This window comes from Leptonotus elevatus, chromosome 10 (assembly GCF_054856555.1).
Source record: "Leptonotus elevatus isolate MCC_2025b chromosome 10, RoL_Lele_1.0, whole genome shotgun sequence".
Classification (NCBI taxonomy): domain Eukaryota; kingdom Metazoa; phylum Chordata; class Actinopteri; order Syngnathiformes; family Syngnathidae; genus Leptonotus; species Leptonotus elevatus.
The window spans coordinates 15981902-15997128 of NC_141248.1; the positions used below are offsets into that span (position 1 = coordinate 15981902).

Here is a 15227-nt window from a genome sequence, read left to right on the forward strand (position 1 = left end):
TTGAAAGCAGCTCCATCACCGGAGAGCTGTGAGCTCAGATGGCTGAGTTAGATGAGCGCGGGGAGCTCAGTCAGGTAAAATTGTACGCTCTGGCACTGATCTGAGGCCGGGTGCTAGCCTGTTCTGCACCACGGCACAACTGTGGACACGGGGATTAGGAGAGATAGCAATGATTTCGAGATGGGCTCTATCTGATCACAACCAGGCTAGGCAAAGCAAACAAACAGGAATCGCTTTGTGACACACGAGGAGATCCCTTTATCTCGCGCAAATATGTTGTGTGGGGCTCTGCCAGCGGGTTTGTCCTAACCTCTGACGCCATAGAAGGAGCGTGCTTATGTCACATCTATTTGCTCGTGACCTTATCTTAACAGCGGTTTGGGGTGCGGTGGGTTGCGTTTGATAGGCGCGGGAAGCGTGGAGGCTAATTCTGTATTCTGCTTTTTTTTCCTCTCCCCCCCCCCCACCCCCACCGCCCCAACCCCCCCACCCCCCCCACTCGGCCCTATCGCTCATGAGCCGCTCCGATGCTGATAGATGGACGACTGTGGGATAATGAGCAAGTGGAAAGTTGAGGCGTGGAGTGTTTAGCAGCCGGCAGGATGCGAGACTAAAAACGCCACACCCACACTTTGACGGCAAGAGGACAAATATGGTGGGAGTGAAGCGCGAGCGTCTGTCGTAGAGCTGCATAACGTGCCGAAAATTCTCACATGGTTTCACATACTGCTATGTAACGTGCTTCTGTGAAGCAAGGCTGCATTCCATTCCGAATTGAATTGATGGTGACCCATTAAATCCGGTTCAAGAGGTGCCAAACAGGAAGCAGAATTGCAATTGAGATTTGGATGGCAGGAAATAGAATTGAAATTCATTTAAGTGTCTTTAACGATGCAGCTTTTCAGTTTATAAGCTTATTAACATTATACAAATATTATTGGAAGGACTCTTTGCTCAGTGTATTAATTATATATTTTTTAAATTAACATTAAAAGCATACTCAGATAAAGCAGTTCATTAAAAACTTTGAAATAGTTTGCTGTGATGGCACCTCGATTTGTCTAAGTCTTTAAAATGGCTGCCCAAACATTTTCGGACATTTTGTTTGGAGCACATTGTCTCGTTCTCGCAAAAATGTGACGAGAATGAGAGTCTCTGAAGTGCATTGAATCCGATTCGACTTCCTGTCACTCAAATTTTAATTCATCTATTCAATTGAATAATTTATTTATTTGTATTTTATTTTGCACAGCTCCTATTGAGTTATATGCTGATAGCAACATACAGTTAAGCATATATATATAAACATGTTTAGGTATTTTTATTTTTTTTCATGGAGCAGTTAACTTAAAATGGTAGTATGCAATTATAAAAATAAAAAAAATCCTAGTACAATACTATTATTTATAAACAGTTCAAATGAAAAACAAAAATATAATCACTTTTTTTTCCCGGGATTTGTAGTGTCCCAATCATCTTACCAAGAAAATGCACAGCAACTTCACAAGACTGAATGGATTTATTCTTTCAATCAGGTTTAAAAAGAACAATTGCTCGAGAGCGAGAGAGAAAAAACACGACAAAAATTGCAACTGTGAAAGGAAAAACAGGCGTAGCCAAAGCATCTAGGGAGCAACTTCCATCCCCTGTGATTGCTTTGATAGTTTTAAGGGCTGAAATTTCATAGGAACAAATGGACCCTTTTCTGATTTTGAACACAACTCGCTCACTATTTTTCTAAAAGTTATTTATCCCGCGTGTGTGTGTGTGTGTGCGTTTGCGCCAGCTTGTTCATTCCAATAATACAACTCGGTCTATTTAGTAGTAAACAAGTGCACCCAAAGTCCATTGGTGAGTGCACGATTACATTTTGAAGAGACGAGCAACAATTACTTTGCAAGCGACCGACAAAGACAATCGGCGGGAGGTTGTAGAACAAGTCATATGTGTCAATGCAAACAAATCAACTGAGCACTCCAAAGCTGCAGTGAGGAACATCTAACGCATCTGCTCAAGGTCTTCATAATTCATGCATACAGTAAAGCTGACAGGGAAGCAATAATTTAAGAGTACCTTAAAGTAGCAAGGCAACACAAGCCATGAAATGTTAACTGTGAATATGAGTCTTTACAGGACGCAGCATTTAAGAAACGTATGCATATGCGAGCTGAGTGGCCATTAATAAGCTTATATGTACGGTAATAAATACTTGCACCTCTGCATGTAAAGCTCCGAGGAGGTGGAAGGCACAACAGCCAAGGCAGAGGCGGTATTTTTTTTGCCTCCTTTTGATGTTAATCGCTGCTCAAATCTTGTCCTCACAGTCTAATTTGGGACTGGAAATGTGCGGGCAAATGTCTGAGCAGCTGAAAATAAGAGCAGCATGCTTTGTTTCTCTGGAGGTGAACCAGTGTTGCATACAAGGCACAATGTTTTTGGTTTTTTTTACCTCTTAATGACTTACCGTGATGTACTACTCCTTTCAAGCCCTGGATGATGGGCTCCACAGCTGGGTTATCTTTATGCCCGAGCTGCAAGAAACGTTAAGACACAAGAGATTATAAATGATATGATGAAATGATAAATAACAACACAAGGACAGTAACTGATGGGAGGGGCTTCATGAGAACATCGATTAAAAATTACACGAAAACATTATTCACACTATATATAGTTCCCTTGGACAATATTAAACCCAAAACTTACAATATGTCAAAGGCAACCATTTTGCGGTCTAACGATTTATTCATGATTGATTTTTTTCTAATGTTATGTAATAAAGTAGTAAAAGAGAACATCACCTTAATCGTCTCAATGATCTTTTTTTTTTTTTTTAAACAAAGGTGTGAAACCTTTTTATATGGCTGTAAATCAGCAGTGGTTCAAATTAAGAATTACAATTTAATTAAATGGTTACTCTTAACTTTAGAAATTAAGAACATTTAAAAATTCCGATCTTTTTTAGCCGATATCGATCATCTGAAAATCCTGTGATCTGCCCCGATTTCTGATCGGATCGGGACAGCACTATTAAAACAGCATTTAAAAACAATTCCATCATATTTTTGAAAACAAAACTATACTACCATTATGTGTTCAAATTGCCTTTCGAATCCGCTTAGTAGGAAAGTGAATATTAATTTCACAATTGCATGTAGCTGTACATAAAAAATATCACAATTGCACAAAATGTCACTTGTGCATTTACCTAATATGTTCCATATGCAAATACATGTTTTGTTCCTCTTCTGATGAATAACTATTCAAATAATATTTATTATTATTATTATCATTAATTTTATTTTATTACATCATGTTCTTTGATTTTAATTGAATTTTCCAAATAAAAAGGCAAGTCCGACCTGGGTTTCAAGTTTCAAGTATTTCGCCGTACATTGGGTTCTAAATTTACAACATTCCCAACTCCTACAAATTTGTACAAAGGTTTGAACGCGCCATAAGTTATTATTAGGAATGTATGACTTACTTACGCTAAGTCAATTCAGTATTTGTATGAACAATCATGAATATAAAATGAAATGAGAAACAGTGAGTCCTATGCCGGTACTGCCATAAACATAAAACCGCATCATTTTTTTTTCCCCCTTTTTAACTTCCTGTCAATGACCCAGTTTTGAGTGCCGACCCTCCAGCTGAGAATAACTGTTGTAAAGGATCCATAGCAACTTCAGAGTCCTGTGCCACTTTCTTGTGTCATCAATAAAAATTCACTTTAACTCAAGGGTATGAATATTTTTTTTAGTTTAAGAATGTATCCTTGGAGAGAACTGATTTATTTTATGGGCTTTACGATGCTTCTTTGCTTGCTGTTACTCAATGTGACTTTTGTCATTTAGCGACCATGTAAGAAATACAAAATCTCATGAGGACAAACAGCATTTACCCCTTTCTTTATGCTCACAAAATCTGGCCATAAGTGCTCAAATGCACTTTGTGCCACATTATCCATGTCCTACATAAGGCGATGAGAACAAACAACAACCACAAAAAAAGTGTTGGGAAGCAGGGACTGATCTTCCCATGCTTAACATTAATTCAGGTCAGTCTAAAGAGAATAATTACGTGGAAGTGAATGCTGAATGTGGATAATACACACACCTTAGAGGCCATTAATAGGCCTTTGGGGAGCTCAAGAAGAGTCCTCTCATTGATTAGAAATGGTAAATCTGAGCCGATGTGTATGTATGTGTGTGTACGTGCACTAAAACCCCCTCGCTGTGTAAAACGCTACTCAGCGGATTGTGTATGGGGGTGCTAATTGCAGTAAGCAATAGGGCTGTCAGGATCCAACAGAGGCATTTAGGTCCTTGCTACATACACGGTCCATCACTGTCTGATGGTAGGCCCACATTCAAAACACCTGTGTCCCCATTACAGCCTCCCCACCACCACCACCACCACCACCACCACCAAATCGCTGACCCTGGTCTGTGTGCCATTAAGCGGAACGTTAGTTCACATTGATCAGCTACCATCAATTGCACAAATACTGCTAATAGAAATTAGTGTGTAACACCGCCGTAGACCGTGAAGCTGTCAGTCCTTGTGAATGCTTTTTCCAAGGTACATAAATCTCTGGGGTGTTCTTACAGTAAGTAGAAATTAGGACCACTGTTATATATCAAGAGCCAGACCTGGAGGGAACAATTTATAGCGTCTCTGTAAGTAAGCAACAAACCGGCGGGACAATTTCATTTTGGAATTTAGCGCAGCATTTTTATTGAATTAATTGATTTTCTTTTGTCCGTTAATTGATTTGTGTTGGTTTAGAGACATGTCAAGGAAACTGTAAACATGCTCATAACTGAACATGTTAAAAAAAAAAATTTGCAGAAAAGAAAAACAATCCAATCCCTGACTCAAATCCGTGATCTGTTCCGAACCGAGAGTTTTTTTTATCCATTGCACTATTAGCGGAAGGTACAATTACCGTATTTTTCGCACTAATAAGGCACATCGGATAAGGCGCACCTCCAATGAATGACCTATATAAAAGCCTTTTTTCCATATATAAGGCGCACCGCATTATAAGGTGCATAGAATAGAAGCTACTGTCGTGGCTGGAATTGCGTTAAGTATATACTAGATGGAGCAACGCTAAAGAGAATGTAATACAAACCAGTGTTCTGACAACTCACTTCCAAAACAAGTTACTGGTAGTGCAGTCAGAATCTAGTTTCGTATTAACAATATAACAATAACTCAATATTGTTCAAACGTTAATATCCATATTCACAATATTTGCCAGCCTTGTTCAGGTGTGGGACTACCGTTCTAACCTCTGTTACTTTGGCGACACCCCCTGACTACGGTGGCCGTACTTAACCAGTATTGATCCACATATAAGGCGCATCGGATTATAAGGTGCACTGTCGGTTTTTGAGAAAACAAAAGGCTTTTAGGTGCGCCTTATAGTGCGGAAAGTACGGTTATCTGTCTGTCCACCTCTTGCCATTCATACATCAGAATACAGTAAGCCAGCTTTGTGTTCAAGTGAACAGGCTCAAATTTTATGCTAAATCAATTTGTGAGTAAATCGAGAAAATCAATATTTTGCAATTGCTACTTTATGGCATTTTTGTTTGGTGGAGTGCTATGAGATGTCTCTAATGTAAAATGGACGCCGTGGCTCAAGAAAGGCTGGGAAACACGGCACTATAAGCCACATAGACGCGATGACAAGAGCTGAAAAACTGTTGTCACCAATAAATTTAACGAAGACTGATGTGATACCATAAACAGACACGAGAGGACATCTAGCATTTTGCATTGCCCCAATTCATGGACCCAACCAATGCAATTTACGAAGGAACCTCTTAAAGCTGTGCCATACCTTGTTAAATGGGAGTGCCTAGCCTAGCTTATGTATTAAATATTGGCACAGTTAAGCCTTATGTCGCTATGTTATAAAAAAGAAGGGTACACTTTGAAACAGCCTTTGAATTGTGAGCGACTTTGCACCGTGTTGACATCCACCGGTGCTGAAAATGATGCAGTCCCAAAATTGGAACACAGCTTTTTGCGCGCCTTCCTCCCAACACGGGCTTGTTTATAACAAAAAGATGACAAGCTCTTTGTGTTGCACCCATTGCGGTCTTGTTGGTACTTTACCTCAAAGAAGACCGACATGGCGGCAATGATGCGCCTCTCCTTGATGGCCGCGCTGAGGCTGTCAAAGTCATCGGAATTGTAAAGGTAGATCTGCATCTGGGATGGGAGACAAGAGCATACATCGCGTGAGGAGTGGACAAGGAGAACTAACTGTCCTCTCATAAATCCCTCCTCGCACATACTACACACTGCTGGGAAGCTGATGAAAGGCTTTTTTTTGGGCGGTGTATAAAAGAGGGTGTATTTATCACTCCCATAAATCTCCTATAATGTGTGCCATTCCTTTTTGTGTTCTGCCACTGCTGAAGAATGCTTAAGAAATACCACGTCCCGTTCCTCAGGGCTACAGTGCTAACACAGACTGTAGGAATGTGCTCTTTCCCTGCAGGGAGATCTAAGAGAATAAAACGCTTCTCATCAGCGCTCCCAATTACCTTAAATCACCCGCAACACTGTTTCTGGTTCCACAACAAAGCTTAAAAAAAAGCGTGGCTGTAATGTGAAAACCATCATAGAAAGAGTACCGAACACCTGTCAAGCTTCCATTTGCTATCAAAAAGAATTTGATTGCTTTCATTTCCAAACGGACACATAATGACATGTGGCGATGATCAAAATCAGCAAATGATTGTAAAGGTAGTAATTGGACCTATCCATCATCACAGTCGAGAGACTCTTTAATTTGAAAAAGCCTTTCATGTCACTGAACCAAGTTAATTGCCAATAAGAAAAAATGTCCTAGATGTTGATTTAATTTAAGAGCACGGCTTTCAAAGGAAAACTTTTGAGAGTGCTGAAAGTAGCTGTGCTGACAATATGCAAAAAGTAGAGAAGCATTAAAAAAAAAAAAAAAAAACGTTTGGATCCATGGTTTGTTAATGAGACAGAATAATAAGAGATTAACCAAATTCAGATGATTTACATCAGTTGCTTTAACTACAGCCTTAAGTGCAACTAATTTGTTGTCTGGGAACGCGGCACGAAGGAGCGCTCGCCATTCTTTAACTGTCACATGGTATTAACTACATCACACAATTAAATGGGCCCCCTTGGGTTTTCATTTAGCCACAGAGATGGGCTTTTGTGACCCGCACTTGTTAACGGCGTACTTTGGAAAACAAAGTATTCAATTACAAAACACTTTCATAGTAGGCCCTAAAAGTAAACGTTGCTGAAAGCGCGGCACTTGACTTGCATGACTGCATGCTTTATTTCACCGTACGTCTCTCAAGATCTGATGCTAATCTCCTGTTCGACGTTGTTGATTTTAAGATGAGAAGCAGGTGGTCTAACCAAATGTATCCGTTTTTTCGGCATGAGGTTTTCATCAGTGCATTCACCCCAACAGTGACGATATGCATCTTTACAGGCGTTAGAACACATTTGAACTTGTGAGGTGCAAACTGAAAGGCAAAAATTGAGCTCAAATATTTGCCCATGAAACGGCTCGTGAAGTCCACATTTTAGGAGTTTTTCTCTGGCCTAAATTTGGCCACACACATCCTTTTCCTCAGCTCAAAGTGTGTGCAAAGCCACATTCTACATTCCAATTGAAGTGGAAATGGATGAAAAGCTTCTCATGCTTGGCATCATTTCCCACGATGTATTGAGGCACAAGAAGAAAACAATAAGAAATAAGTGTGTGGGAGGCAAGGTCTCAGATTCTTTGTAACTCTTGCTACCAGAGCTGTTTGTTGGTAAATGTTTTGTCTTAAACGCAGGATGATTCTCGCACTTCAATCCCACGCAAATATCGTACTTCACATCCAACTGGCCAGCACAGTGGCTTCAATTTTCGCCAAGAAATGAGTGTCAGATATATTCTACTGCACGCACAGCTACACCAACATGAAATTATTTTATTTTAGTAACTTGACTCATTCACTCCCAGCCATTTTCACTGAAGCAACCCTCTTCGCTCCCAGCTGTTTTGCTGGCTTTTTACTGATTTTGCAAGGCTCACATAATATTGTGTTCTATTGCTATAAAAACATGGAACCTACTAAAAGAAAGATCAGAGTCTCTTTTTTTCATGGGAAAAAAAGTATATTTGTATCATTAGAATATAGCTAAGTTTCATTATTATTCACAAACCTGTTGAAAAAACAAGAGCTTTTTGCAACATGGCTCTAGTTTATCTCTTATACTCTGTTGCCACCTGCTGGCCATTTTTTTGTAATAACTGACATTGCTTTAAACGAGGCTGCATCAAAGCCTTCTGTATGCTCTAGCATACAAAAACATATAAATGCGTTTTTTGGACCACGGCAATATTTAAAATAGAACGTTTTTATACGTTTTTGGAAGCAAATGAGTTAAAAGGAACGCCAGCATTAAGAAAATAACATACTAATGCAGCCATACTGAACAGTAGGTAAGGATATAAAAAGTAGAGTTGACCATTTAATCCGTCGTCTGATTACATTGCTTCAAACATTCAATAATCGGCCAAATTGATAAAACAAATTTTAAAAAAAGGACATGGGGATAAAAATCCCTTCATAAGAATAGGAATAATTGAAAATATGAAAAAATATATATTGAAAAACTGCAAATATGCAGGGGTCAACTGCAGTTTGAATTTGTAATATCAACATTCACCACTAGATGGCAGACCTGACTTAGTTGCACTTACAGTGGGTCCTAATACTACCCTACTGTATACTACAACACGAGTAGGCAATAGGTATACTTGTTTGTGCATTTGGAATGCAAAGATGGTTTGGACATGTCCTGAAGAGAGATAGTCAGTCTATTGGCAGAGGGATGCCGAGTTTCCAAATGCCAGGCAGGAGGTCTAGAGGAAGACCAAAGAGGAGGTTTATGGATGTCGTTAAAGAGGACCTGAAGGTAGTGAAGCTTTGAGAGCAGAGGATGCAGAGGACAGAGTTAGATGGAGGCAACTGATTCGCTGTGGCGAACCCCTGAAGGGAAAAGCTCAAAGGAAAAGAAGAAGAGTGAGATGATTTTGTGGGGGGAAATATTTTACAAAATGAGTTCTTAAAGTTATATGCCATCCTTGAATGATAATATTTATGCAAGAGAGCCCTTTGCACTGGAATTATTATTATTATTTTTTTAAAGAAACAAACAAAACAAACACCCACTGAAATGCATTTGAAAGCCTAAAAAAATAAAAAAATAAATCCATGATAGTTGAGCCTTAATAATAAGCAACTGGTCGATTACAATGCTGGCAAATGGAAAGCAATTTAATTGATTGACTAAACGTCTTGGCTGAGAAAAAAAGGTCAAAGGCGCCATTATTACACATACAGATATGATAATTGGGCCGAAATTGACAATTCCATCTATCCTCCATCATCAATTCTAAAATGTTACAAATGATATACTGTATGTACACACTACTAAAACATGTCTTTAGCAGTCTTATCGAATGATCACCAACAACAGCTGTACAATAATGTAAGACTAGGACGATACTATATTTCATGTGAGACAAGTATAGAACATGTTGGGAAAATATATGCCAAACGTATTCCATGTTAACAATAACCTCATATAATCGTAACCTTTAGTGTGACGATAAGAAAGTGTATTATCACTTTGCTGTGAGACAAAGCAAGATGTCTGCAGTTTTGAGGGGGAAGTCGCACCGGGCACACGATCACTGCCTGCTTATGGGTGTGTAAACGTCGCCTAAGGAGAAATGGGCAAAACACTTCTTAATCAGGTTGTTTTTGAATCATTAACAGGAACATTTTGTTCTGCAGTTGTCTGGAAAGTTTGGATACTTGACACGGGCATAGAAGCAGGAGGTCGGAACATTCATAGATTATTTTACACTCAATGTTTACCCAGCAATACTAATTAACGTGAAACAAAAATAACAACCGCAGCCAAAATCGATGACCTTCTGTCAAATGTCCATTCTGTTGTGCACGCAAAATACGCTCAAGTAAAAATGTTATATCGTCATTATGCTATAAAATAGCAGCGCAACTTTCCTTCACACATTAGCTCTTGTGTTGATGGAGCATTCGTGGCTATTATAGTGTTACAGGCAACATAAAACTAATGCAAAATATCCAACTCCTAAAAAAAACAAACATAAGACATAATCAGTCTTATGCTGCAGTGATGAATGTTGATACACTGTCAAAGGCACGTATTGCAATTCCATCTCCACTCATAATGCATGACTATGGAATATATATTCACCGTAGTGTACACAATACACGTATGATATATAAAACAGCACATATGTGCAAGCCAGGACATTTCTCAGGTGCAATTTGCAATCCATGTAAAATTATTCGAACCTGCGTGACATGTTACTACAGTACATTATATGAAAAGATCTCCCGATGGAACCCTCGGGGAAAAACAAATCAACCGATTCATTTTTCATTGTGCTGTTTGAGCAAACAGGTGGGCCGCCTATCGATTTGTCCGCTCCACTCTCATGTAAGAGCCTGTGCGCTTATATTAATGTCAAACTCGGGAGCCACCAGCCAAGCAGCCCCTTTTGTTTATTTTACTACATGACCATGTTACAAAAGCCAGCAGGGTCCATAGAGTAGCGCCACACAATTTGTCTTTCCCGCAGAAGCCAGCGGATAAATGTACATGTGGTTTAGTGCTCGGGGGTGGTAGGTGGGAGAAACATCTGAATGCTTTTTACAGTATGAGATATGCAACTCAGAGCTGGAGGTGGCTGCGGATAAGAGCTCGGAAACTGAAACTGGAAAACATTCAAGGTCATATTAGCCTGGAAGTACAAAACTAATGCAATGCTTTTAAGATGAACGCTAACACACAAGGCAAATTGCTTTATATGAACAACACATTTTGACTCGGCTTTACGCGATCAGGTTTGCTTGGCCAATTACCAATCGGCAACCAATGGACGATTCAATCAGAGGATGGAGCAACATATGTATTTAAAAAAAACACTTTTATTTACTCCATAGCTATTTTGCGGGGCATTGGGACTGGCCCGGCCACAAATTATTTTATGGAGCCGATCAATAATGTCATTGATCAATAAATAAAGACATTACAGCCAATCACAGATTTTGCATAAAATACTAAATATCGTCCGATCCCGATATAAACCGGTGTAAAGTCTGCATATGCAATATCACTGCAGTTAATGAGTCACTTATAGTACTGTAATTGTTAAAGTCGTCTTTGTTTGTGTCTGCATGACTGTATTATACTGCCCCCGGTGGTCAAGTCACACGTACCATAAGGAGTCACAATTTAATTATTTGAATTGTATTTAATTATGTTAACGCTGTAGGTTATTTAAAGTGTACATTATAGACTATAGGAATCTGGAATGATTTCCATTCATTTCAGTGGAGAAAGACGATGCAAGTTATAAATACGGTCACAGAATAAATTCACTCTTATCTGAAGGCACCACTGTAAATGTTAAAAAATTCTGACTTCAGGTAATGACAAATATGACCTTTATGTTTATTTCGATGACTCAATCAGGTCATCTTTTCTAACTTCAAAAGTGGGCCTTTGTCCTCTATTTTATGATGGCAAAATTCAAAGCCACGCTGTAACTGCATCTGTATTGGCATGCATTTGCAACATATGAATGTGGCTGTTGCTGAGGAGGCCAAGCCAGGTGGTAAATGCAGAGTTTCCCTTCCAATTCTATGCAGTGGATTCATATACACCGCATACTAATTTACAGATTGTTTTAGTTCCTTTTCAGAAATGCACAGTATATGTCTCATAAATTACTTTTAATGGAATATACAGTATAGTAATGCCACTTTTTTTTTGTTTTGTTGCCATTAGTGTCTGTAATTGGATGGCTTTTGCTCATGTTAACTGCCATAACAGCATGTCCAGCCAACAACTGTGTTTTATGGACATTTAGTACACGTTCAAAAAATTAACGAGGTATTTAAAGTACCTGCACATTATGAACCTGATAAAAGGAAAAATGTGAGTTTCACATTAAACACGCATCATTCTTCCAAGCAAGTCCCCATCAAGTAAAAAAAAAAAAAAGCTCATCTAAGCAAAAATACCATGTGCCAAAAACTTTCTATTTTAAATGAAGTACCTAATTTACGATCATTTTTAGCTTTTTCTACGAGCTGCGCATCCACTTATTTGGAGACACATGATCAAAAGAGCTGCGCTGTATAAAATCACAGCACGGTGAACGCAAAATGGCAATGTGAAAAATGCATCTAATTATAGAGACATTCAGGATCAAAAGCTGTGTGCTGAGACGCCAACGAAAGACACGAGCTATGCAGCTGCACGCGAAGGGGACGCACAGTAACCAACGCTTTCATGCCCTGTTATTTGTAACCAATTACTGGGGCAATATTTTTTGTAAGTATTATGGGCAAATAATATTTAAAACGTGAACGCATTTGAATAGGAAAGGCTCTGCAAATGTAAGAAAATACATGTTGTTAAACTGGGTTAATAATTAATCAACAATTTCTGACTGAAAACCTTTATTCCTGTTCATTCTACAATGGTAGTTTATAATCTTATTTTCTTTAATCCTATAATACTTAAAAGTCTATAGTCCCTTTGTTTCTCTTTCTGTCTTAAAAGTATATTGTGACCTTCATAAAAAAGAAAATAAATCTTAAAAAAAAGACATTCCAGAGTGGAAATCAATGTTCCTTTCAACCTATTCAGTTTCAACACAAACCCTCTACCTCTAACAACACAATGAAATAATAATGAAGTGGAATTTGTGGAATTTAATTAAAATCAGTAGAAAGGCTTTAATGAGTGCAAACCCCTAGCAAGGTTAAATAAAGCTAATAAGGATAAACATAAAATAAGTTTGTTTGACATTCATATTCATGCGTTATTGTAAACAATTATTATTATTTATATACAATTATTACATATTATAATTAATTAATCATTGCTTATAATGCTTAAACATATTTACTGTAATTGGCTACTGTAATTTACTGTGTCATGACAAAATGGACATGCTTGGGAGAGGTAATAAAGAACAAGAGAATCCCATTGTAACAACTTAGCAATCACTTAAAATCGGGGGGGGGGGGGGGGGGGTTGTAAGATAACTGATCTGTATGATCCTCTTAAGGGATTGCTTATGGTGATTAAAAAAAATATATATTATTATTGTTTTGTTTAAAAATAAATAAATATTTATTTAAAAAAATAATAATTCGTGATGGGAGAATTCCTCTTCTGTTTTGCAGAAAAACCCTGCCCAGGACTTGTGCTATAACGTTGGTCTTCTTGCATGTAATGTCAGCTGACACCATGTTAAGACAGAATAAACAGCACCTCGGCTGGATGCAGTCAATTAGCGCACTTCAATTTGCCTAAATGGCAACAAGGCAGGATTAATCCACAATCAATTACAATAGCTACGTGACGGGATTTTCAAAACGTACAAATCTGGCAAAAATGCAAAGTCTGGTTGGAAAGGCCACTTCAGCCTGAGTCCAAATGAAGCAAAAAACAAAAACAAAAAAAAAAGTCAGATGAATTGTTCTGGAGAAGTTGAGCTGTGTTATTTGCCTATTAAAAATCTGGTCAAAAAAAGGACCTTCCAATCAGAATAAAACTATTTCTTAACACATCTCTACAAAAGTTCACATATTAATGTATTTGGCCCTGCTGAATTAGATTTGAAACTTATTTCATGGTCTATTAGACCCGTAATTTGCCGACTCTCCTTGTGCACTTGACTCTTCCTCACGGTGTTGTATGTTTGTCACGGTAGTACGTTGACAGGATGCTTTACCTCAACAGGAAAGCGTCTGCCGTTGATGCTATGCTCCGAACCCGCTGATCCATTACTCTGGCCCCAGTGAAACTCCATCTTCTCGGCTTTAAAGCGGCCCGGTAGCCCAGCACCTCGCACAAAGTAGTCATCCTTCAGGAGAACGGCAACTAAGGACAGCAAAGACAGCAACAAATTGAAAGACTATTAATGAAAAATGAAGCACATACTTTGTCTGGTAAAGTTGCTTTGCAAAATCCTGGAAATAGAACTAATTGAGGCAGTTGCTTTTCGTTTCATGAGTGTGTGATCCATCAATAAGCTTATATTTATCATAAGATAAGAATTAGAGAGCTATATGTTGATGTAAAAATTAGCTTTGAGAGCACATTATGACTAGTTATCAAATATTGTATATTAAAATAATGAAAAATGAAAAAAATGTCTACAACCCAGTGTTAGGAAAACAAAATGGCCGCTTATTATTTAATTGTATTATGATAGTTTATTATATTGTGTTCATTGTCAGTGAGTAAAATGGCATCATGTTGATGAGCTAGCAAACATAAAACTGTATTTATAGGCAAATTCATGTTAGTTGAAAAAAAATATCTCTTTATAGTGTTCTTTGAATTAGTTTGCATACATAAATTTAATTCATTTTTTGTGAGGTCATCCACACAGAATGATAGAAGCATTCAATTTGATCTCAGTTCATAATTGAGGCGAAGTGAGTCGAAAGATGTTGCATGATTGGGGGGGAATAAAATACACTTGTAAAAAAATCCTTTGTGGTTTTATTATGACGGTAATAAAAGCATTTCTGTATCTAAAGCCCTTTAGTTTGTCTGCACTTGATATCATTAGCCAGATTAGGCCTTGTGTTGTGTCGGCTGATCCCCTGTTACAGCGGGATTTAGACAGCTTCTCGGCCCACTTGTAATCATATCACAAAGGCACACACAGACCCCAAGTCAATACAGAAGACAGGAAGAACACGCTGTGCGCAGAGACGAGGTGAAATCATGATAAATGAAGCGGATCACCCCGTGATGGAAAGCAGGGAGGCATTTGAAAAACGGTGACATTCAGGGAAAATAGGAGTGAAGAGCAAAGAAGAGCATCAGGTGATGAAGGATGAGCTGAGCCCCTGTCGCGAGGCTCCAAAGGAATCTGCCAGCAGCATTAACATGCCAGTGCTGCTTAAGATTATGGCACAGCTCACACAGAAAAGGGTTTTAGATGCGGGAGATTTGCCAAGAATCAAAGCAAGGGGGTCAGGCTGCGAGGGGAGGGGCCGGCAATCACACTGGCGTAATTGTGCAACTCATTTGCAAAGATGCATAAATATTGACAGAGATGATAAATCCCTTCT

General features: G+C 38.6%; 1 protein-coding gene across 1 annotated transcript in view; it reads right to left on the reverse strand.

The window, feature by feature from the left end:
• The window catches only part of LOC147167344 (receptor-type tyrosine-protein phosphatase gamma-like), a 121594-nt gene that overhangs the window by 35446 nt on the left and 70921 nt on the right, over nucleotides 1-15227 (reverse strand). The window contains exons 4-6 of the mRNA XM_086086615.1: nucleotides 13874-14022; nucleotides 6133-6228; nucleotides 2465-2531 (exon numbers count right to left, since the gene is read on the reverse strand). Of these exons, the coding sequence (XP_085942741.1) occupies nucleotides 2465-2531; nucleotides 6133-6228; nucleotides 13874-14022 (312 nt within the window). The remainder of the gene's footprint in view (nucleotides 1-2464; nucleotides 2532-6132; nucleotides 6229-13873; nucleotides 14023-15227) is intronic.